This window comes from Lonchura striata, chromosome 12 (assembly GCF_050655825.1).
Source record: "Lonchura striata isolate lonStrDom1 chromosome 12, ASM5065582v1, whole genome shotgun sequence".
Lineage (NCBI taxonomy): Eukaryota > Metazoa > Chordata > Aves > Passeriformes > Estrildidae > Lonchura > Lonchura striata.
Window position 1 is genome coordinate 4,709,799 of NC_140714.1, and position 26,000 is coordinate 4,735,798.

At 40.5% G+C, this 26,000-nt stretch overlaps 1 protein-coding gene across 4 annotated transcripts in view; it reads right to left on the reverse strand.

The window, feature by feature from the left end:
- Positions 1-26,000, reverse strand: part of MITF (melanocyte inducing transcription factor) — a 96,729-nt gene that overhangs the window by 14,802 nt on the left and 55,927 nt on the right. For 2 of the 4 annotated variants that reach the window (XM_077786167.2, XM_085590310.1), the window contains 2 exons: positions 1,965-2,192; positions 756-839 (listed from right to left, as the gene is read on the reverse strand). In XM_077786167.2, the coding sequence (XP_077642293.2) occupies positions 756-839; positions 1,965-2,192 (312 nt within the window). The remainder of the gene's footprint in view (positions 1-755; positions 840-1,964; positions 2,193-26,000) is intronic. The other 2 variants (XM_085590309.1, XM_021550781.3) reach the window with 1 other exon arrangement.

Sequence of the window (26,000 nt, forward strand, 5' to 3'; positions counted from 1 at the left end):
GCAGGAGGAAACACCCCTTCACAGCACCCACACATGTGCTCCAAACTGTCCAGCAGGATTGACTATTTCAGGACAGGGCTATTTCCTTTTTGCTCATTATAAAAATGGAGCTTAAATGACAGAGATCTACCAAATCAATTCATAAAGGTGATGGTAAAAGTAGCAGTACATGGGATTTTTTTATCAGCTCCAGGAAGTGTGATCACAACAAATTACACTGACTGGAAGTGAGGGCAAGAAAGGAAGCAACAGTTACAGCCCATACCCAAAGTCTTGTTACTGATTCTGGTGAGAAATAAAAACCCTTAGTTTTAAGAAAAAGAATGAAAGTATAAGAGGGTTATTACTGAGGGTGAATTACCACAGATGGTAATTCAAAGCCTTCTCCAATAATTTTTTAAAGCACAAGTGGGATCTGCATAGAAACGTGGACTTAATGATTATCAGGGCAAAACCACATCCATGTAGTCTTGGAAAATCCAGTTAGAAAACATTTCCTGATGCAAGACCTTAAATGGTTGATGTGTTCTTCTGCTATGGCATTACTGTGCTAGAATAGCATGAGCCTTTTCCAGCTATCTTCATGTACTTTTGACACCAATGCTAATAAACAACATTGCTGTATTGTACCTTAAATACATCTTCTATTCAACTTCTTAAAGATACTGTGGATAAGTTTATTTTTCAACATATCATGAAAGAAACATGCTCTTTAGAAAGGGGACCTGTGCTCCACCTCATGTGTCATCCAGTACCTGCATGCATGATGCTCGTGAGTGTGTATTCAGAGCCGGGCACTCACTCTCAACCCTGCTTTGCTCTTCAAATTTATAAAATCCCTGCAGATATAAAAGAAAAAAAAAAAAAAAAAGGAAAAAAAAAAAAAAAAAAAAAAGAAGAGGAAGAAAAAGCAAAGCATGGATCTGAGTTCATGGCACAGTCTCAGTCCCAAAAAGAGCACGAATGAAATAGTGTCATGCACACATGTTCCTGATGACACAGCAAAGTGAAGCTGTAAATATCTTCAAGAAAAAAGTGTTTGGGTACAGCTGAGACAATAGCATGGAAATATCTCATTTTCATTTCTTTCAAAACTATGGAGCACAAGTATTATTACCCTTGCATGTGCAAAATATGTTCTGTAATCACTGTTTCTCCAAGCTGTGTAACATTTTGCTCATGGAATGCATCTGTACTAAAAATCTGGCACAAAAGCTTGAAGGGAGAATGAGAGGACAAGAGGAACTCTACAATTGCCTCCTAGTTTTCATGTTACAAAAATTCTGACATGATTCTTGTATTTGTTAATATCTTCCCAACCATTTTCCTTTGGAGTGTGAGCACACATACAACATCTAACTCAGTTTTTGCCACTGAAGATTAAGGCAAGGTTGCAAAGGACTTCTAGACATAGGCTATTGAAGTCTTATATTTGCAGCACTGGAACAGCAATTGGTAACATTTTAGGGCATATTAGCTTGGATAATCTGGCCTTACAGCTACCCATGAGACTTGCTCAAATTTTACCATAAAAATACCTAAAATATCTCAAAATAGCTTTGTTTTTTTTTCAGTTATTTTCGCTATGCTCTTTGTACTTTCTAGACGAACAAGTCATAAATAACATTATTCCAGAAAGCTACAGCTTACAAAGCTGCTTTGTATTCTCCAAAGGTCAATTATTCACTGTGTGCATCAAGCAACAGAGAGGGAAACAAGAAAAGTAGTTTTAGTAAGTATAAACTAGCTAAAATGGTTCAAACCAGAGGAAGCTAGAGGGACGTGGGCTTTTTGCCAAAAATATCTATTGATCAGGCAGACACAGAGTTAGCCGTTACATTTTCACGACAAACAGAAAAGATAAACAGAACATCTTAACAGGGAGCAAATATGGTTTTAAAACAACTTAATTAAAGCAGACGACAGCTCTGTTTTACTGAAAACAGGAACAGGAGAGTTCTTACCTCTTTCTCACAGTTGGAGTTGAGGGTGAGCATAGCCATGGGGCTGTTGGGCGCGCTGCTCCCCGTCCCAGGTGGCATGACATGATCCCCAGGCTGGTTTGGACATGGCAAGCTCAGGGCTTGGTTGGCATGTTTATTTGCTAGAGTGGTAGAGAGGTACTGCTTTACCTGCTGCCGCTGGGCCTGCTGAATGTGGTACTTGGTTGGATTCTCAAGGTGAGTCTGCACCTGTAGGACAAAATTTAAAAAGGATAAAAGGTTTTTATTGTTTTACAACATCGATGCAGGTGCTACGGATCTGAGCTACAGATTTGTGACATAAGGACCAGCTATGTGACAAAACACAAACCTGTACAACTCCAAGGGAAGTCCACACTGCTTCACTAACTCGCATTTGGTGGCAAGAAATCAGTTTATGATTTGGTCCTTCAACAGCTGACTACTATCAGTACACCAAGAAGTCCCAGCTATTTTTCTACAACATGAGATTTCTCACTTAAGACCAGCACTTGGGTTTTCAGTTGATACAGACAATCCAGAACAGTCAGTTCTGAGTTCAGACCTTCCGCTATGTGACATTTAGTTTTCACTAAAATATGGAGAAATTACATGTACCACAAGACTCATTATGCTTGTTAGTAGCTAACAATTAAAATCAAGAAGTATGGATTGCTATCCTTAATCTAGTATCAAATAACAGAGATATAGAAGATATAAAGTTTGTTTAGGTTTTGAGTGTTTGGGTTTTTTTAAATTAATACCTTCGTTAAAATAAAAGAAGAAACAAAGACACCTTTTTCTGCCTACTGATTATTTATAGCTCATATATACAGCCTAAATCATATACAAATAAGACAGCCTGTTTATAAACACATCATGCAAATAAGATGCAAGAAAAGAAGTGTTTCATTTCAGATCAATCACTGTCGTCAGCAACAGCTATTTTTGTATTTAAGATAAGCTTCTCAGTACTTAGGAATTTTTTACATACAAAATATGAAAATCCTCATACTGAACAACTGTTGCACACTCTAAATAAGCGAGAGAAGAAAGGGCATTTTTTTCCCATTAAAATTTTCCACCATATCCTGGAAACTCTTCGTCACCTTTCATTGATCATTAACATTATTATCGGCAGCTAGAAATCAACCCAAAATATGGCAACAGGCTGAGAAATTATTTTGCTTTAAAACAATTCCATTAAAGTGACTTTTGCTGTTACAAGTGACTATGCATGGCCCCCAGTTATTGGAATGAAAGAAATTAAATAAAGCACACAAGACACAGAGGAAAAGAATTTCCTGTACAGTGTACATCTTAGCAATAATTTTTAAAATAAGTCTCCAATAACAACTCACCTGATAATGGTTATACTCAAGCATTTCCAGCATGCTACCTAGAGGTTGCAAGAGAAGCGACTGCAATATCCTTTGTCTATGCTATTCCAGTTTGAGGGATCCACATATGGAAGCACAATGAACCCCAGAAGAGCAGAAGAAACTTGATGGCCACTGCTCAGACTTTTAGTAACCTATGCTAATTAGCCACGCAAGTGGACAAACAAACAGTTCACACAAGGCCTCTTCTTGGAAGTTATGCAAGTTTAAGTTAAGCTCTAAGTATTGGTATTTTTTTTCCCCTGGCTTTGATGTCATGCTTTTTCATAAACATAAAAGGACCTTTTAAGTGATGGGCTATCAAAGTCAGATTGACAGTTCGCTCAAGGCTAACTCGCTATTCAGCTTTCGTTCCAGTCGTACTAACACACAATGGTAGTTTTCTTTAGCAGTAAGGTTAAAAGTTTTTAAGTACAGAGTAACAAATAACTGAATAAACGCCCTATGAGTCTAACACGTATTCCCTAGCAGTGGGTACCCTGGATAAACCCACAGGGCTCTGCAGTCCTGTCCTCAGCTTCCCAGCACAACCCAGGACCTGCAGCGGAATGTGAAGCACTTGAAGAAGCTCTACTCTGTCCCCAGCTTCCCTGGTGCTTCAGAGGCATTAATTCTGTCTCAACCCAGAGTTGCAAGAAGTCTTCCCATTCAGGAATGGCTGAAAAAAGATTAATGCATGTTCCAACTGCACTTATCTGCACTTGGGCACAGTCCCTACACCTTCCATAAGTTACTTTTTCTTTCTATCCAGCTCCTTGAAGGTCCTCAAACACATAAAAACTGCCCAACTGGCATTATTTTCTGAAGTCTCTGCTTACAGGGAAGCACAATAAGATAGCATTTCTAGAAAGTTTAATCTGCTTTGTTGCACTGTATCAATAGACAACACTGTGCTGTGATAAGTACAGCACGCACTTTGTCAGTCCCAAACTGCATTATTGATTTTCCTATCATCAGTGCTAAGAGCTACTCTATCCAGGTAAGTCTATTTTTCACTAAATCTTCATCTTCCAAGAAGATGAAGTTGCCAGTAAACAAGAACATTTTGTAACACTTCTCTTTGAATATGTTATTTTAAAACCAATCCCTAACTGCCTGTCAGAATCTGCACGTTCCTATTCCTCTGCAGGCACCAGGTACCCCTGCTGTTCTCTGTCCCAGGATGGAGCAAAGTCTCTCCTCTCTGCCCATTGCCTGTCCACTCTTCACACTCCCAGGAGACACACCAGCAAAGTTCCAATATCCACATCTCAACCCTGTATCACCAAATACTACATTATTTATAATAAATACCAACATATTTATATTTAACTGAATCCACTATATGTCAAGTTTTGAGACACACACCACCTAATTGACAGGATTTTCATTGGCTAAACACAAACTTATGTCACAAGAACATAATCTCCCTGTGATTTTGTTGTGCCATTCTACATTACAGTATTTTATTTTGCTACTTAATTATTAGTTTAATTTTTTTAATGGTCTGTGTTGCCCTCAGCATGCCATGGAAGGCAAGTTCTGAGTTCACATGTCACAAGCACATAAGTCTAGTCATGAACCAAAGAACACAGTGAAGTGCCTTTTTTGTCATTAAGTTGCTCCAAAATGACATGAAGATGACTTTGATTCTGTTTTGTCACTGGCTGCTCTCTTGAGTTTCCTTAGGAGTTCCATCATGGAAATCTGGTGGGGACTACCTTAATGGACTCCATGCTGTTTGTTGAGAATTTGTCTTTGGTCTAGAGTATCCTGTTTGGCAGATTCTACATCAAAGACAATCTAAATGTGCCTTCTCAGGCAAACTTCCCAAGATGGCCCAGGGTCACTATGCAGATAAACCATAAAGCACTCTTCCTTTTTGACAAAATATCTCATGAGCAAAGAGTTGCAAAAAAACCCAAAAACCCTACAATTAAATTCCACTACCCTGAACTTGAAACCGTGAATAAAAGCTTTAAGATCTAATTTTGGTTCTCAGCCCCTTCAAGCATTTTGGGCGAAGAATAGTTCCTGTTGTTCATCCGAATTCATGAGACACAAAGTGAAAGATGACAAATTATTGGTTTGGATACACTTCCTAAGAAATGTGACAGAATAAGAACATGAAAGGAAAAACAAACCCACTTGAAACCAAATCCTCTGGATCTCCAACCATCTATCTCCAGCAATCTCAACCAAAGTTTTGCTGTACTGTTACTCAATTGAGTATAACATTGGTTTTTGGGCATTTTGGTATTGACAAACAAGAATAAGAATTACTATCATCATCTGTAGTACTTCAGAAATGAGCTGAGAAGGCAAAAAAGCTAAATTTATCACAGCATAGTAACACAAGAATTTGGCTACAAGAGTAAAACACTGTCTTAGAGGTAGAGCCCCAAATCTGGTTCAGTTCCAGAAGAGCCTTCAATGCCAGCTCAGCAGCATCTCCACTTCTCCATGGGCTGGTCCCAGCACCATACTCCTGCACTGAGTCTCTCTGTCAGCCACTCAAGCTCCATCTGCTCTTGCCATGCTGGCACTGAGGAGGATCTTTTTTCTTCAGATGAAGCAGAGAAAGGCAGCAGAAAGAAATCAGCTTGACTGCACCCACGTGTAACCCAACTTAGGCCTACAAGGCTGAGCTGGGCTAGAAAAGTGTTGGATGGAGCCACCCTGACTACTCAGCACTCATCCCTCACACTTTGGAATACCCTGGAGAACAACATTATCTGAAACAAGGGAAAGGCTTTCTCAGACCTTCACTCATCTTGAAATCTGATTGCTAATCCCAGTGCAGACATCCACTTCAAGTATCTGAGTAACTATTTTCTTCCACATTATGAAAAGAACAGTAATAACCCATATAAATAGAGCAGATTTCACAGACCTTGGGTCTGATATCAATCAAGCAAACATTCAATCAATGGCTTTCACTAGCTTGAAGCACACACACCATATCAGTGGAAATTTTAGGTGTACTTCAGATGTTCTTCAAAATCCGCATTATATTACACATCAGTAATAGAACCGCTGAGTAGACCCACACACTTCCTTCAGTTTCCAAAAGAAAAAATATCTCCTGTTAAGTTTCCTGATCAAGGACTCAGGAATTTAAACATAAAGCATAGCTGTGTGCTTAAGCACAAAGCACATGGCTCAAGTAGTTCTTCTGCATGAAGCCAACACAAACAAGTGAAACAATACTGCTGATTCTTGCTCCTTCCGTCCAGTCTTGATGGGAATCAGTCAGACTTAATTTACTAATGACTTGCTAATGATGGCAAGAACTTGGAATAGTGCTGCAGTAACCAAGTTCCTTCTGGAGAGGCACCCAGGAGAGCTCACTCTTGGGCAGGCACAGGTCAGTGGCTTGGGAAATGTGTTTTGCACAATGTAATCCAGAAATTAAATGGCTAACAATAAAAACTAACGGGACTTACACCAGAATAAAATTATTTAATGAACTGTGGCATTACTACCACTCATCCTCTAGGAAAGCTTCAAGGTCATAGAATCATAGAAATATTTAAGTTGGAAAAGACCTTTAAGGCCGTCAAGTTCAACCATAGCTGGGAGTCAATTAATTGCTGTAGGTTCAAGCTTTGAGTCTCTGGTACCTCTGGATGAAGGTAACCGGCTCAGTGAGCTGGTCTGGGTTCCTTATACACTCCTGAATTTGTCCTCGCACAGGTTTGATTTCTCTGCAATGGGTAACTTCTGGAAGCAAGCACAAACCCAGCAGGTCTTGTGCTGAGAGTACTTCTTGAAGGTGGAACACCAAGAATTGCTTTTGTCATTGCAGTTACTACTTCAAATCACATAATCTTACTTGTCTCATCTCCAAGTACTTCTGCTTTCAAAGCAAAGCTGAAGATGCCCCAAAATCCTCTGTTGGTGCAATACAACTGACCAAAGGCCACTACAATGCCAGCAGCTCCAAGCTGCCCCACTGCTCTGGCCACCACAAGCTGGGAAGGAACATATTCCTGTTCCCAAAACCACACACAAGATTGTTCTCACCAAAAACATCTCTGAAGCTTCCTGTGACAGTAGAGCTGAAGCACTCAATGCTTTATTTAAGTAGGGACATACCAGAGATGTTCAGAGGACAGTGAGCCGAAGGGGAGGAAGACTCTTCTCCCCACCCTACTTCCCCCAACCCCCCCTCCCCCTTTTTTTTTTTTAATTAAAAAGACCATTTGTTTCAAGTAAATTGCCTTAGGACTTACAGTTTACAATTACAAGTAAAATACTTTTGGGTCAGTTTTCTCAGTTCAATAGAACTTTTTGTTGCCTAGACAGCTAAATGTCATGGGATTCTTAAGAAAGGTTAAAATTCTGTGTCATTTAACAATTAACGGTACCCAAATTAAAACTATATAAAATCACATCCACTGATGTGCTCTGCAAGGGCTCCAGGCTTCAGCTGTGTCCACTGCACAGCCATGCCTGTTAACCATGTTAGTCCTGGGCTTCAAAGCTGCTTCAATCTATCCCTTCCAAGTATAAAAACACAACAGCAGGAACAAGTTATTTTCTAGGACTTTGAATAAAAATAGGGAGCTGTATCAATAAGTGTTTGTTCTTTATCACTAGGGAAAAAAAATTGGGGAGAATGGTATCTGAGAAAGATAATCAATTAGTGCCACTTACAGTAAGAGTGATTTATTCTCCTTAAGTTTTCCAGTAGGTTCAAGATTCTGTTAATCCGTAAAATCATGTTCACCATTGGTCGGTTACTAAGACTGAAAATCTTAAAGACCACAAAACCCCTTCAATTAACTTTATTAGATATTGATCATGGGTTTCACGGCAATGCCAGGAAGTACCCTCCTACCACAAAGCTTGGAGCAATCCAAATAACCAGACAATGGTTTAACTTATCCTCAAAGACATCTTCTCACATGCTGCATTCAAACATTAAAAAACAACATCACATTTCCACCTCTACGGACGTCAGTGGCCTGAAGTAGCTTCACATGAGAAGTTCAGTCCTCTTGCTGAGACCTTCCCAGTCCTCCAAGATGGAACAGCCACCTCATTTACAATGTCATCAAAATTAAGTTGATTGGGTTGTGATTCCCCACAGGGCCAATTGTGCTTTTAGTAATATATAAACCTTTTCAGTAACTTCTCCAGCTGCCATTCTCCCCTTAATGCCAAATTTTCTAAAGTACATTTGATTCCCTTTCTTTTAGCCCATTACCCAGGAAAAATGGCCAGAACAATACTGACCAGAAAGCCCAAGAGCAAGAAAAAGATGAAAAGTAACTTGTACTGACTGAGGAATGACAACCATGGTGAACTGATTCCATCATTTCAACTTAGGACACAGCAAACACAAGGAAACTGTATCAGTTACCAAACAAAACTCTCTGGTTACCTAATTCACCCCAAATCCCTCTGAACTTGAAAACCAAAGCAGACAGGGGAAAGTTATTTAAGATCTGGCATCATGATTACAGTCTAAGTGAATCCAACACTCATCTTCAAGCACAACGTTATGAAAAAGAAAAGGCACATTGTACAGAATGATCATCATTTACACAACCAGGGATTGTTCAGTCCATCACCAAAAATTCCTCTGCATAATGAGCTTTTTCATCCAAGGGAAAGCCATGAAGCAAACAATAATAAAGTTTTTGTAGATTAGTATTTAAATACTGTGCTTTAGCTATAGAAGCACATGACAATTGTATCTAAGGAAATTAAAGAGTTTAGCCAAATGTACTCGGGGAGATAGGAACTGATGTCATTTGCATGTTAGTGGCCTGCTGGCTGCCATTCTACAAGTGGGGCTTTCAGTCAGAATTCGGTCCTTTGAAGTCCTGCTACTTTTCTGTTAGGAAACCAACATTTCAGCTGTTTACTTCCCAACACACATGCCATAAATTTTTATTGTATACAGTTTCTGAGAAGATTACCAAAAAACACTGCAACATTTTAGGACAGACATGCAACTGACTCCATAAAATGTCAGGCACAAATATTTTGCAACAATTTTACCTACCCCAGGTGCTTCAGAGAATAAATATTTTGACTTCACAGGCAGCAACAGCAGCCACACAACTACATCTGGCACACAAGTTTGAGTTATGGTACTACCACGTTGAAAAGCTTAATTCAAGCACAACATGTTTAGGTCCACTTCTGCCACCCTTCTCTCTCAAAAGGAAGCTGAGCAGCAGTTGCATCAGCACTAGAGGGTTTGAGATTACTGACAGTGGGACACTGATGACTCCTCCTCAAAGGAACTGTCAAAGATAGACATAAAGTTGCTTCCAAAATCTCTTGCAAGACTTGGCATAGAGATGTGAATTCAAGAGGGAGCACAGTCATAGGACTACAGATATTTCAGCTGCCTGAAAGCCCAAAACCAGCTCAGGCAGATGGTCTGAAGCCATCTATTCTGCCAGCTTCCCCTTGCAAAGCCTTCCACAGCCTGAGAACAATCCCGAGAACAGCCCAAGCAGCACCAACACAAGATTTACCAGAGCACTCTCACAGATCACTACTGGCTTGAAAGAGTCACATTAGAGGGGTAAAAGAATTTGTCCAACCTTATCTTGCTTCAGGGGTTGCCAAGCACAGCGTTGGCCAGGCCAGCTCAGAGTGGCAGTCACGTCCTGGCAGCCTGGGCAGGTCAGTGACATTTCCCAGGGGGGACTGACCCTGGCCCTGTTCCAGCCCACAGTAACCTCTGCTAGACCCAAGGGACAAAGCACAGGAGCTCCCAGGTCTCCAGTGCTGTAAGACAGCTGCAAAAATGGGTGTTTTAATAACTTCACTGCATTTCCCATGGCAGGGAAGAGGTGCAGAATGCCCATCCTCGGCCCAAAAAATCCTTGACAGGTCAGAGTGCTGCTTAAATCACATCAACCTTCACATGTGCACAGGATTTGGAGATTCTGGGTATATTTCTGGAGCCCAAACCCAAGAAAGCATGCTCTCTGCTCTGAAAGAGGAGGAACATGAGTTTTCCCTCAGCTCCTGAGAAGCCCTGAGTATGCAGTTTCCACAAGGGAGAAGAGGCATCCTTCGCCACACCTGGTTTTGCTCAGGTTGCTCATCCATCAGTCATTTGCAAAATGTGAAGAACACAAATGGGACTGGGTAAAAATTATGGTATCTTTCATACAAAATGAATAATGGTGAAAATTGAAAACAGTTTTATAAAAGGTGTTGGGTAAAAAGTTAACCACAGCTAAGCTTAAAACAGTAGGAGAGACAGCACATGCTGACTTTTAAATGAAACTCCTTATCATCAACTTCCTAGAGATGTAGGGTTACACATGTGCAGAATAGCACAGGTTGTTTGCTTGTCCAGACTTTAAGAAATAAAACTCAAGTAGCTTCAAAATTTTAGTGTAGTAAATCTACTTCACCCCTGCATGATCTTCTCTTAATGTACCATGCCATACTGATTTTCACAATGAAATTAATTTAAAATTGGCTATTTTGCCCAAACCATAAATAAGAAGTACAAGAGTGGGAAAAGCACCCAGCATGTTGCTTTCATAAATCCTAAAACCTGATACCCTCAAACCTGGTCTCATTTGTCACCATGAGGTTTGTGAAGGGTTGCTCAAATATAGAGCACATGGACATACACCTGTGCCAAGATAACTTCCATTGTTGAGGAGTGTAATTGTTGGCATTCTGGGGCTAAGCAAGAAGAGAGCTTGATTTACAAGTCTTTCAAATCCACAGCATTAGCTTGTGAGAATGAATTGGTGTTCATTATATTGCCTGCGGGCTACTGAAGTATTTATTTACAAAACTTCAACATTCAGCACTGAAACACAAGAGATGTAAAGATGGCACCAGATCAAAATCTATCAAACACCCAAATGCCACACACAGAAACAGTTGTATCCTTCTCTTTTTAAAATAAAAGCCATTTGTAAACTCAAATGCAACTCTTGGGTTATCACAGGGGAAAAATCTCCTCTTTTTGGGGACACACTGTACATCAGCAGGATGTCACAGAATAGTTGGGGTTGAAGGGACCTTTAAAGGTCATCAAGCCCATCCTCCACATCTTGTTGCTTACTTGTCCAATGACATCTACACTCCTGACCTACTTGTCTGGAAAAGAGCAAGTGAAAGACTGCCCCATTCATTGTACACATAATTCCACAGGACATGTTGGGTTGCTCTCAAGGTCACTTACACAGCACATACTGAGAGCATGCCACCATTCATGACCCCAATACACACCAAAACCCAAACAGTGCTTGCTGGAACAGCTTTCAACATCAACTGGAAAGTCTTCCAACCAAAACATTTGAAGAAGCATCCCAAAATAATGAAAATAATTCTGAAAGGACCATTTATTTTAACAAAACACTTGGCAACACACTGGCTACAAGCACAAAGGTCACTAGTCCTGGAATACACCTGTTTGGAGGGTATCTGCTTTACAGCAAACACACAGAACCACCAGAAGAAGCAAGAGAATGAAGATGGTGTTAATTGAAACCAGTTTTATACCAGTAACATGCACTGAGCTTCTACATGTGGCAGCTAATAATGAATTAGAAGGACTTAGCCAGGCTTTGCCTACAGCTGATGATGTCTCATGTCAGCCCCAATATGGAAGGCTCAAATAAGCAGAAGAATAAAGCACTCCAGATACATCCATTTTATTCACACCACTAATATGATCATTAGACACAGCCTAAAATAATAATAAATCGCTGACTTCACTTACATGAAGGAAATGCAAGCTGGCTTACCACTGAACTCCCTGATTTTTATCCTTCTGCTCAATGAGCTGTGCTGTTATTTATTACTGTATTAAAACCTACTGAGTTATAATAAAAGAGTTTCAGTCCCTCAGAGTGCTTGATCATCATGTTCGCTAAGGTAAGATAATCCAAGTCACCTTCATGCAAACCCAACTGGCTCTGATCTGAAGCATTCTGCTAAATACCAGAACGGGGATTCTTTTCAGGACTTTGGCAAGCCACGAAGGTGGGTCACTCCTTGTGTGGAGCAGCATGACACCACTCTGGAGGAGAATTAACCCAGAGGCCAAAATGATGCCACAGAGAGCATTCAAACTGAAAGCTACACTGTCAGGGTTACTTCTGAATGATGGTGGCTTTTCCTTGGGACTGGAGTGCTTAAGTCCAACACTTCCATTAAGCACCATGACATCTTTTCTTTCCTGACATGTCACTCACAAAGTAGATGCCAGAGCAGACAGCAAAGCAGCCACAAGAGATTAAAAGTAACAAGAGTAAGAAATTAAGTATGTTTATTTTACTCTTCATTTTAAATCCAGAAACCACAATGAAATATAGTGTTTTAGTTATCTCTTAGCTAAAGACATGTCACCATAATAATTCTGTAACAGAAAGACATATTTAGGACAAAGAGCCATTAGGCTGCATGACCTCGCCTCTGCACCCCATGATCTTATTCCCACAACACTCAGACAGTAGCTATCGTCTGGCTCCCAAAAATAACCAACAGTAACATGGGCCCATTTATTAAACAAGGATGTCAACAATTCAGCCCTTTAAGATCTCAAGCTTTACATGCATGGAGCCATGACATCACAATCTATTTTATACCTACATAAACAAGATACATCCCCTCTGGCCGATTTTTTAACCTTCCCCACCACCTGCCCCTCCACATCTTCCCGAGATGAGCTGTTGAAAACCCTCCTCCTCATGTTATTTCACATATGGCAAGCAAATAATTATTTACCCTGTGAAATGAGAAGCTGCTGTCCATATAAATGGCCCTCGATGAGGCCAAAAGATGGGGTGCTGGCAGCACCATCAGCTGAAAGAGTGAAATCTTGGACAAAAGCCCAGTCAGCTGTGAGGAGCTCTGTTTATATTACAGTTGTAATAAAGAACTGCACTCAGGTTCATTACTTCAACAGATGTTGCATAAGCGTGTTCCTTATCACAAACATTTTAGAACTGAAAAACAGATTATATAAAGAGATAGTCTGAAATCCTGCCATGGTGTTTTTCCAACATATGCACAAACCTGTCAGAGCAGCATTTGCAGCATGTGAGTAAATATAAACCCTCCAGCTTGCAAGGGACTACAAGCTCTTGATTCTGTCCTGTGTGAAGTCCTGTCAAGGTAAAGGGTTAGGGCTCTTTCTGCAGGACTGGAAACACATTTTATTACATGACACCAGTAAAATTCCATCTTTCCAAACATCTTACAGAAAACTCTTTTTAATGATTTCATCTGAACTTCAAAAAAGGACAAGCCATCAACTCACCAGGGGAAGCACATTCACAAAACACAAAGTTATCATTCCAGTTCTCCAAAGGTTAGCTGCAAATATGAAGCACCAAGAAATTCAGAAGTAACAGTTTGTCAGAAGATCAAAATGTCTTTTGAGAAAGAAATTCAGGGCCTGCAGGCTTGGTCTCAGAAGAATCCTATTTTAAACCGCACTTGACCCTTGAAGTAATGTAACCCTTGAAGTGCTATTGCAAGAACAGCTTGATTTTCACACAGGGAAACAGGCAAAGCATCTTTCACTAAAGTTGTATTTATGCAAAAAAATGTGCATCTCCTTTTAACACTGAAAAATACAAACATCGTGACATGTATTTCACAACATACCTCACAACACTGATTGACAAGGTTGTAGCTGCTCAAGAAACTCATAACACAATTCAAGGCAACCAGATGCTAGAGCTAGGGATGTAATTACAGAGTAGATGGGGATTAACTAGATCTTAACTCAGACTTCCCCATCTCCATTGCCTTTTTTTAAAACTCAAGTATAAACCCATTTTAGCATAACACTACAGGATGGGACACATTTTTTGAGAGATCTAATTGCTTAAAAAATACAAATAAGCTCACACTGTAGAGTTCATTTTAAATGAAGTTTGAACAGCTGAAAAGTGAAAATTTAGGGTATTTTAACATCTGCTGGAGCTAAGGGGATGCCAGTAGATCCACCATAGATAACAGCATGGTCTGAGATGTGGGACCAACAGGTGAATGGTTCAGAACACTACGATGTGTTTCAAGCCACTGGTGTCAGACCAGCTCTAGTCTGCTCTCAGTGACTGAACTCCCAGGAGTGGCTGGATACCATCAGGTCTCCTGATTTAATTTCCTCTGACAAGAATCTAATTAATACTTATCAACAGCACTGAGCAAAAATAAGCTAATATGTAATACATGGGGGCAACTGGGAATTCAAAACGATGCTGCTGCTACACACTAAAGGCAGAGTCAGCCCCAGAAGGTTGGATACCCAGGGCTGGTGTCCAAATGCTTGTCCTTGCCCTGCCACAGCAGCTCTCTGTGACACAGGTACAGATGTCTGCAGGACTACACCAACCCAGGCAATCAAAACCACTAAACTGATTTTTTAAAAGTCACCTTTCAATGGCAGCAGGGTTGGACTAGACATTGTTTAAAGTTCCTTCCAACCCAAATTATTCCAGGATTCCATGACTGAGTAACAGCCAAATCTGCTTCTGATTTAGCCCATCAAGTTGCCTATTGAATATGTACAGCTGAGAGCAATAGTTATCTGGGCATGTTTTCTGGAATTGCAGCTACCAGAGAAGAAAATGCAAAGTTGAACTGTGTTCCTCTAACAGTTTCCTATCATTGTTCCCTGGCTCCAGTAGCAATCAGCACATTCCTCACTCTGCACCCAGGGAGGAGCATCCAGATTCTGTGTTCAGATCATGCAGAGCCATCAAGAACCAACTCAGTCCTTTCAGCCTTTAACCAAAGCAGATAAACAGAATTAATACATTTCCTGGGGGAAGGTACAAGTTCAGAGAGAAGGGTTTTCCAAGGATAATCCTGCAGAAGCCCTGCCTGGAAGCTTTCTCCTCATGTCTTAGATCAAACACTGCAGGGAAAGGCAGGAGGCAATTTGGAACAGTGACCCGCAGAGGAAGTGGCACTTTACACAGCGTGACCACTAATTACATAAAGCAGCACTCCAGAGAAGAAGGAATCACTCCTTCCCTCAAAAAGCCAGTGTAGGAAAAGGATCAACTCTTTAGAAAAGCTGAAGTAGCATGATTAAATAGTATTTTTCCTTTTACACAGCAAACCATGCAGGGCTGAAGCCTTGAGGAAGATATGAACTTTCATGTGAATGGAGCCCATTAAGTGCCCTGTAATGAATGGTGCCTGTGGTCCAGAATTCATTTCCTTTTGGAAAGCAAAGAGCACGGAAGGCTTACGATTGCTACACACAAGTGCTGACTCATTCAAGGTCATTTTATTCCCTCCCAGAACAAACTGTTTCTTTGAGACACAGGTATTTCAGCAAAGTATGGTTTCAGTGGCAGTCAGGAAGCAGAACTGTGTAATAGACAAATTATTACAACAGAAAAAGGGCTTTCAGACAGCTCAAGTTTTCAATCAGTAACTTATAGATGATTGCCAAGATTTTTTAAAGGCAAGTTTCACTTCTAAGAATTTTCTGTTTAACAAGAAAAAAATTAAATTTAAATCACTATTATAATTAATTGTAAAGCAGTTTCTGAAATGTGAACATTATTCAACAGAACAGCCCTACTTCACATGAAGCTGTAGCAGAACTAACAGCAGGTCTTCCCCCCCAGTAAAAACAAGCTCTCTCCCCAAAAGCAGGTTTATCACTTAGGTGCTGTCAGGACAGAGATGCTGGTTAAGGGCAATGGCACTCTGGATTACTGATATTGGTAAACTGGAGTAAGTTTTTCCTGACAATATTACTCCCAGGGCTACCCATATCTACACGAATAAAACAACAAAAACAAAAACAAAAAAAACCCCAAACAAAACAAAGAAATCCACACACCTATATAAAAACAAACAAACAAACAAAAAAACAACAAAAAAAACAAGCAGAGAAATCACAGCCTGAAGAAGTTAGAAGTAGTCTCAAACACGAAGTTTAGTGTGTTGCCTGCAGGCTCTTGACACGAGCTTTATGAAGACCTGAAAGAGGGAGACAGGCTGTTTGCTACACCTCAGCCTTCAAATGCCTTCAAGGAAGGGACTATTTTCCAAGAAGAGAATTTCCATTAGTTGCTTATTGATCTTTTCCTGACAGAACTGAAACATTTCATTCACGGCTAACCGTTACCTCCCGAAATTAAATTCTGATAGTTTCAACCAGGAGCTTCTGGGTGACTTTTAGGAAGGCAGCCTGAAATACAAGCTTTGATTCACCTTGCTTAACTTCCAAGCTTGCTCTGAGATTAGTGGACTGGTTTGGACTGCAGGTCAGGATAACCCCAGGTTGCTGCTGCTGCCCCGAGCTCGCGGCGCTGCCGGACATTCCGGATCCGCGGCACCGGCGTGGCTGGAGCTGCTCCCTGCCGAGCAGATCTGCCCCTCTCTGCACTCGGGAGGAGAGCACGGACACACAGATAGATACAAGGAGCACATTGTTCCAAGACAAAAACACCAGTTCTTTGAAACTTTGGTTTCTTTAGACACGCAAGACATGCTCCTACTGATGTCAGCGCGTCCACTGGGGACAGGACACGGATTCCAGCCAGGTCAGAAGCCAGGGATGCACAGAAGTGGGGTGCCCAAAAACAGCTGATGCCTTCTATGCTTTGCAAGCCACATTTATTTAGGAACACACTAATACTTGTTACTGTTTCCACAATGGCATCAAATACTGCTCAAAATTATTTTTCTTTCATTGGCTGACATTTTCTACAAAAACCAGGATTTGTAGCACAAAGCAGGAAGGGCATAGAATTTGTTGTGTCTTACATCTTTAAGGATTGGGCATGTTCAATGAAAATATGATCTTTTCACCTTTTTTAAGGTTCTAGTCTTACCTGCTGACAAAGTTTATTACTTCTGCTGGACACCAGTAGTACTTTTATTTGAAAACAGGCAGCCTGCCTTAGTTTTTGAATGCAATAACTATCACACAAAGCATTTTACCTGGCTAGTGGCTTAAATGCACCTCTGGAAAAATAAAATACAGTAACACAACCAAACAACACGATTAGAACAATGTGTCAAAACAGGCTTAAAAGCTGAGTATTAGACCCTCACCAGTAAAGGGAATAGTCTAGAATTATAAAGTCCATGGCAGCTGAGAGCTCTCCCAAGGAATACAGTCTTGGAAACAGTAATGCCATCTGCTGAGAAATTACAGAAGTGCAGCACCATGAGCTACTGCTTAATTACTGTAATGCTGATGTGGAAGTGCCTACTGCTGGGGATCAATGCAGAAACAATCTGTTTGCACTATGTAACTTACACAAGAATTTTCAAACAACTGAGTGGAACTTCAACTACTGACATTCAGTAAGTCTAGGACACAAAGTCACAGAGGTCCATAATAAGTATTGTTCCAGTATGTTATAATAGTATGATGTATAAAACCCAAACTATTAATTTGGTGTGGACATTCTAACTTTACAAAAAATGGTATTAGAATTTTGTTTGTTGGGGGTTATTTGGGTGTTTCTTTAAAAGAGAATCGATTTTCTGTTCCACATCATTATAAGCTAGAAAAAACCAAACCCAGTTTAAAATCAATTTAAACTATCAGTGTTTATTAACAGCTCTCAAAACAAGTAGGGAACTGGCATCCAGTGGCAGAACTTCCAGTGACAACCTGCAGGATTGAGCTGTTACCCCATAACCCCAGAGGCCTCTCTGCAGCTGTTTGCAGGAGAAAGTTATTTTTATAATTGGTGACAAAAGAATCACTGACAGAGTTATATTTCCACAGAGGCCATCACATGTGATTTCTTTTTTTATTTACTAATCTGCCAAACATATAAGAGCAGACATATAAGTTTTGCTGGGTCACAAAAGCACCTATGGAACACAAGATCCCCCAGAATTAGCACTACCCCAGGGGATGGAAGCACTACTCCTGATGGATGGAAGATGAGTAGGAGGATGTTCTTCCTTATTTGCACTGAAACACTACATCCTATTCTGCTCCAAATGATACTGAGAGGTTCCATGTTCAGAAAGTCTTATAGAGGATTCCATCAGCAGAAGGCCAGCACTGCCTGCTGCTAGCCCACAACAGTTTCAGAAGTGTTGCAACCTAAGACTGACATTAATTATTAAAGGAAGATTTACAGTAAGTTCATTCTTTAATTCAGGCAGACTGACCCAACCAGATCCACTGGCCAGCAACTGTTCCTGCAACAAACTCGAAGTGGATGCTGAGAAACTCTCCCAGACAGTGCAAAAGCAGCAGTGTTGAGCCAGTGTTAGCCTGATCCTCTCATTTAATTTCCAAGTAATGCTATTCCCATCTATAAAGAAAAAGAGAGACTGGTGCATGGTTTCCCAAGCAAATACAAACTAAATGAGTTCTGTTCTTAGCTTGGGAAAACTTCCACTACAAGCACTAAAGAGATGGGTTAATAAAATGGATCATTTTGCTCAAAGAACAAAGGAACGTATTTGGCACTCATATCTGAGAAATAAAGGGTTAAAACAGTTGCCCATTTCCTCAACTGGACAACTACTACTTTTGTAAAGTCCTTATTCAGCTGAATTCCATCAGGCCATGCTGTCTTAACACAATCTGACATGTACCTTTTCAAGATCTTGGATTTTTTCCCCTCGTCTCTGCCTCTCAGCAGCAGACACCAGGAATAAATACACCCAAAAAGCCAAATGGTAATCCAAACAAAGTAATATTTAATTATCAAGTTGGGGAGACTGATGACCAGACAGAGTAATTTCTTTTCTTATAAAAAACAAAACAAAACACACTTGCCAGGTCCTTGGAGGCAACACAATACTGGGTTTTGTTTCAAGTTCATAACTTGGCTCTTAAAGTAGTTGATAATGAACCAGCAGGCATTATTTTAAATCAACCAGTTTTATTAAATGAGCCAGAAAGGAAAGAGGCAGGGCTAATTACCAACATTCCTTGATGAATTACCTAGCGGTGTGTGGTAAATCTCCAGGCGTCTTTGTCTTTATCCCCAAATTTATCCCTTACTTATTTCTCAAGAGGTTAAAGGACATGGGGCTAATTAAGGAACCAATCCAATGACAGACAGAATCATTCAAGGTAAGGCTGGTTTTCACTCTTTCAAGCTTTTGCATCTCTGCCTGGTACTTCTTAATCTAATTTAAAAAAAAAAAATACTGCTGGGGAGAGGGAAGAAAAGTACTAATCTTGTCACGGTCAGGCAGGTTGAAATTGCCATGCAGTGCTGGGCAAAATGCTACATATTTGTAATTTAGCCAATAAGAAATTCCTTAAGCCTCTCTTGAATGGCAGGAATGCCTCCAGCTTGTCACTTTGAATTCATTCACTACACAGGTTCAGCATCTCAGAGAATAATGCTGCCAAACCAGCTGAAGAACTGAAATATTTGTGAGTATACCTAATACCCAACGATTACTTTAAGCAGATCTGAGTTTTCACATTTAAAATTTAACGCCTATCAAAGGTGTCAGCAGAGGCCCCCCTGGATCTCCCCCCAGCCCCTACATTTTCCAGCACTGTGTGTGGCTCTGGGTATTATTTTCTGCTAAATTAAGCCATGGCTTCAGCAAACACAACTGCAGTGACCAGCACTCACCCTCTTCTTACAGCTTTGGCTCCAGGAGTAAGGTGGTTATTAAATTCATGTTGCCTGACAAAGGACTTGGTACAAGCTGCTAAAACCTGTTAGCTGGGGGCTGTGGAGCCTCAGCAATGCTCTTAATACCCACAACTATGGGCACCTACAAATCTTAATCTGCACAAGATTAACTCATCTTCTGCAGGTCCAAAACAGCCACTGACACGTGGTGAACTACCATTTTCCCAAGGTCTGGTAACTCAGCCAGCAGATAATATGTCTAGACCATAAAAAAAAGAGTGCTTTGAAGCTGTAACAGACACAACTTAGCAAGCTCTTCTTAATTTTGTAGATGCTACCCTGCCAGCGGGAAGACAGCAAATCCTCAAGACCACCAACTAGGATATAAACCAGCAAGAATTTCCAAGGAGCAATCAGAGCTTGGACCTCCAGCTATCTGTAGCATTTTGTCGGAGAATATCCTGCTTTCCTCTGTGCCAAATATTGTTATTTCAAACTTCCAGGTAACTACTGAGCTTGCAAGGCAATAGCTCTGTGAAGGGCAGTTTCTCACCTATTTTCCCACTCTGCTCATATCATTTTCCCAAGAAATCCTCTCACCCCCAGCAGCAGCACAGTCTGTCTCACAACTTCAGGAGCTGCATTTTTATGTCACAGCGACCACAGCTGAAGAAACAAGATGGAAAGATCAGACACCTTCATCAGCAACAACGAGTTCTCTCAAGAGCCAAGCAACACACATGTTTGCATGCATTGGAAAAGGGCATTTGGGACGAAGGGTGAGAGCAGCGTTTTGCACTAGCAGTCAACCATCAGATACTTGTACACAGAAGTATGCTGCCCCCTCGAATTCCATGCATTTTTAATGTCTAATACCCTGGGTGTTAAGCAAGAGTTTACATTTTACCCCTATTACTGATGCAGACCTCAAGCACCAGTGCTTGTTTTAAAATAGCTTTCAACCCACTGAGCAAGCAAAAGATTTAAGGCCTGAGAGATACTTTTACTTACATGAAAGCTGAAGAGGCAAGGCAGACTTTAGTAGTTCTGTAGTTAAATGCAAGTTCTTCTTTATGAAGAATTTGCTGATGACTTAAGGTATGTCACCAAGAGTAAGTAACCTTAGTTTAAATGTTTTATCTGCAGCTCACCAAGACTCAGTCTGGCAAATCACTTGTCTAAGTTCTTGATTGCAAATACACAGCAGGCTTACCTAACACACCAGCACACACTACTATCTACCATTGTCAGGTGAGATTAAATTAACTTTCAATCAGATAAGCATGTCCACAAACACACATTTGCTGGGGCAGGCACTACCACACGTTTATCTTGCCATCCCATTGTTCTCTTCTTCAGAACTGTGAGATAAGTCCTCCACACAATGAAGTCTTATGGTAATTATTACACCAAGAATACTACTGCCAGCTGCTGAGCCTTTCCTGCCAGGCAGAGCTTCCACAGGTCACTCTGGAAAGATAATAGGAGGAGGTATTTTTTTGATATGTGTCCAACAGTCATTAAAATCAAACAGAAGAAACGTTTGGCATTTCAAAAATGAAGAAATACAGGGTTTCTGACGCAGAGATTATTGTGGTGGCACATTTAAAGTCTGAATGAGTAAGGACATGAGGGTGAAGGAGAGAGGCAAGGCTGGCTGCCTGCACTCCTGTCCACTCAGAAAAGTGGGAACAGGGAAAGATGAGTACAAACTGCAGCAATGGGATGGCACTGAGCAGGAGACAACCACAGCCACCCTGGTATCAGCAGTGATCAGCCCACAGTACTACCATGAGGTGAGCAAAGATGTTGGAATAATAAAGCAAGAGAGGGAATCCAGTACACAGGATCTGGTTCCAGGCTTTGAAGAAGTTTCATCTTGCTTAGGACAAGAAAGAAAGGCCATGATGAAATTTTGGCACCAAAAGAGCAATTAACATCTACCATGAAGACAAACCCAGGCAGTTTAGCAGGGGGAATCTGCAGTGAGGGCTTTAGTGGCAGACAAATTTTTGAATATTTATCATACTATAAGCATTGTTGTATAGAGACAGACTATTAAAATGCCTTAATGACAAACATTAAAAATGAGTTTGTGGCCTATGCTTCCATACAAATGATTTTAGATACATATATATAAGATATACATGTGTCTATTTTGGGGTGAACTGCCCTATTAGCAAGAGCTGGCAGTATATGCACAAGTCGAGATTTCTCTCCAGAAAGCAAAGACCTCAACATGTAGATCCCCAAAGCAGGACCACCTTCTCCAGTTCCCCTGGAGCATGGGAACTGTTTTCTTATTCTCCAAAAACAAGCTCAAAGGGGATGAAATGGACCTGTTACATTACCTGCTGGTGAGGAGACCTGCTTTTACTTTATTACTTGCAAAGCATTTTTGTAGCTCTCCAAAGATATCTGTACCACTGCAGGTTCCCACTGCAGCCCTTAAGGCTCTTCTTGGCAGTATTATCAAGCATCTCCCATCTGTGCCAAGGAAGATTTACATTCTTCAAACCCCAATGGCAGACAAAGAAGGAGGAAGAGGTATGAGAAGTCCAGCAGATTTCTGCCTTGCTATGCATTTGGTGTGACAATGCTCAGGAGGAAGGGGATGTGCAGCAACCTCATCCTGGGAGGATTTGCATCCAGCAGCAGGGACAGGGACCCAGAGCACATCCCCAGTTTAGGCTCCATCAACCCGTGACCTGGTGCATCACATCAGAAACATGACAGCAAGTGTCACATCCACGCACTGAGAAACGCCAACAAGTGACACGGAGGGCCAGAGGGAAGAAATGTTCACCCTTAATTCTCCACCTTCCATCTGCTTAGTGAGACATGCAGAGGGCTGGGTGTCAGCTGCCCACCAGTAATGTTTTCAATCCTGCAAGAACTGGGAATATTTTCAGGGGAACTGATCTGCAATTCTGTGGGCCGGCGCTGGCCCTGAGCCTCCTTTGCTGCCTCCTGAGGATGCTCCTGTGCTCCCATGGAGGACACACACCAGCCTCAGCTCCTGCAATGCCACACTGGCTTTTGGGCAGGCAGGCTCAAAGCATTTAGGGCATTGTGTCATACTTCTATACAGTAAGCTTGATCCAGATATCAGGCAAAGCAATACAAGTCACACAGCACAGCTACAATTCAGTTTTAAGATGAACTCTTCGCAAAGATGCTAATCCTTTTAAATGTAAATAAAAAAAAACATAAGGAATGGGTTCTTATGGGATCCCATCCTTAATGGGATTTACTAGGGCTTGAAATTACTCCAATAAATAATTTTTTTATGTTATATTCCTATTTCCAAAGCAGAGAAAGAAGGTGAATTGCAGCAGAAGCAAAGAATTCCTGGTGACATCTCTCTGCAGTGCTGGAGATGGATGAGAAGGTGCTCAAAGACAAACCAGCCCATGAAGCCAACCCCAACTCTGCAGAAGTATAACCACAAGCTGTAACAAATCTTCCTTTTGCTATTAGAGTTGAAGAGATACTGTTCCAAAAGCATCAAATCTACTCCCAGTCAATCTCTTAATTAGGCAGCACAAAGCAATGCAAAATTTGAATTCCAGCAGGTCATCTCCTACCTTGCCAAGCTACATTACTTGGCAGAGGAGTGATGCAATGAGAAGTCATTACTCAAGAAAATGAAATCCCATTTATTCACATGGCCTTGAGCATTCTATGTTATGCAATCTGGAGATGCCTATGCAACGTGACATAGATTAGTACATATTTCTCTTTCTGTATTGTTTCTAAATGGACATCTTGAAAACAAATATAAAATCCAAGCTCATTAACACCTCTGGCTTCTTTTTCAACCAGTCATTCTGAATTACCATCCTCAGATAATATGCAAGTATTATTCTCCTTCTCACACTGTGAGATATGGGTGAAAGGGCAAGTCACAGAACATAATTAAAACCACTAAATACTGACAAATTCAACAGGCTTAGAGTGGGATTTTTTGATGCAAAGTACCAAAACAAACAAACAAACAAACAGACTCAAAAACAGCTGCTAGATTTGGTCTTGTTTGTGAAGTAACATTGAAAAAAGATCACTTTTAAACAAAGTGCCTTGCAGGTTAACATTTCTGAAAGTGTAAAAATCCACTTTTTGTCTATTTTCCCTATTTGTCTCATTCTTTAAGGCCACTAAATCCAGGCCATCTGGATAGTAAAGCTAGCAACTTAGTTCCCCATCTATCTATTAAAACTTCTGTACAGCTCATATGGAAAATTTGTCTACGGCTAAAAAACAACTGAAGTGTAAAAAGCAGCTGCAGGGAAATGATGTCACTGCAGCCAGAGCTGGCTGTCAGCACACTGGCACCAGGAAGATCCTGAGTTATTGTTAATCTCAGCTTTTGAGCCAGATATTGTATCTGAAAACAAAAAAAAACCACAAAAAACACACACAAAAAAATAAATAAAGGTAAACCCCTAAAACAATCCCACCCAAAACAACAAAGAAAATTATATGGATCTTTCACCAAATCTTACTCCCACTGAAGCCTCAGTGGTAATTTTCAGGAAGATCATTACTTCAAACCTGGAATTTTGTACTAATTATTTTTTATTTTTTTGTACAGAACTGGTCCACTGTTATGAATAAGGATAAAAAGGTGAGCATTTTCCTCCACCAAAAACACACACAGCAAAACTATGCAAAGCAGTTTTGCTGTTTTTCTCAGTTTTGCAGTTTTCCTCTCTTCTCACAGGCAGAGTCCAAGAGGACTTGGTTTTGCTAGTTTTGACTGTTACTTATGGAAATGTAGGTGATGAGAAAACAGACATCATTTTGGTCCAGCAGTTTGCTCATATTTCCACAACTATCACCTTCAAAATGGAATTCCATTGCCAAAAAGGTACCTGTTGCCAGTACCTATTTTTATTTTACAAGTCGCTTAAGGACACATACTCTTAATTTTTTCTTCTACAGGGCCATGCACTCCTATTTAGGCTAAAGACAAGTGGAGGAGAGGTGTCCTGCCTCTTTCCAGGAGATCCTTCCCCATCAGAGGGAAATGGGGGACAAATACCTTTTTTAGAATCCTAAGGTTAGAGGGGTCAAGTTCAAGTCCTGTGGGTGCAGTTTCCTAGCAATGCTCCAGCAGGTTACAGCTTTGCACACAAATCCTGTGACCAGCTAGGTCCCAGGAACCCCATTTCCATCACCTTTTGGCTGCAAAGATTTCTGAGGTTTGTCCCTCTGCAGAGATTTCTAAGTTTGTCCCTCAGAAATCAAGTGCTGCCTTCCCTCCTCTCCCATAGAAAGAGGCATTTGCAAAATGAACAATAATGACAACTGCTAATGGTTCTTTCAAGATGTTACGCTCATTCCTGATCAGTAAAATATCATCAGAAAATAAACACCTTCCTACAAGTTTTCACAGTATTTAAAAAATACCCTAAAACCTGTTTTATAACAGATTAGGATGAAAGGATGTAAAAAATGTAATATATGCTTATTTAGCTAGGTGCATCACAAAAAAACCCCTATTTCATAGCACCTACACATCTGCTGGATCTGAATTATAACTACAGGCATAACCTGGAAACAAGCTGAAGAAATTGTTATACGCAAACACTGTGAGTAATACACAAACATTAGACAAAACAATTCTTCCCAGACAATTTCAGACTCCTTAGGATGGATATATGCCCACGTGCTCAAAGAATATTATATTTAATTTTTAATGGAAATGTGTGTATGGAGACAGAATTAAAAATTCAACTGCTGCCTTTTTGCTCCTAGATCACATACTGGACTATGACTCTACTATCCCAAATCAAGTTTTAGTGCTGAAAACACAACACCATAATGCAGATTATATAAATAAAATGATCCTATATTTTCCCCATAAACCTGTCACACAGACCCCCCCCAAAATCCTGAGAGAGCAAGTCTATTTTAAAACTGAATTTCTGACTGCGTATAATTGGTATACAACAGCAACAAGCAAAACACGAGCGGTTTGTCACCAAGTTTATGTGGTAATTTATGTGGTAAGAATATGTTCGCTGACTAAACAACAAACTGTAATAAAAAGATCCAACAACAAAGCAGAGCAAACTCTACTAAATTGGTAAAAATCATATTTTCATTAA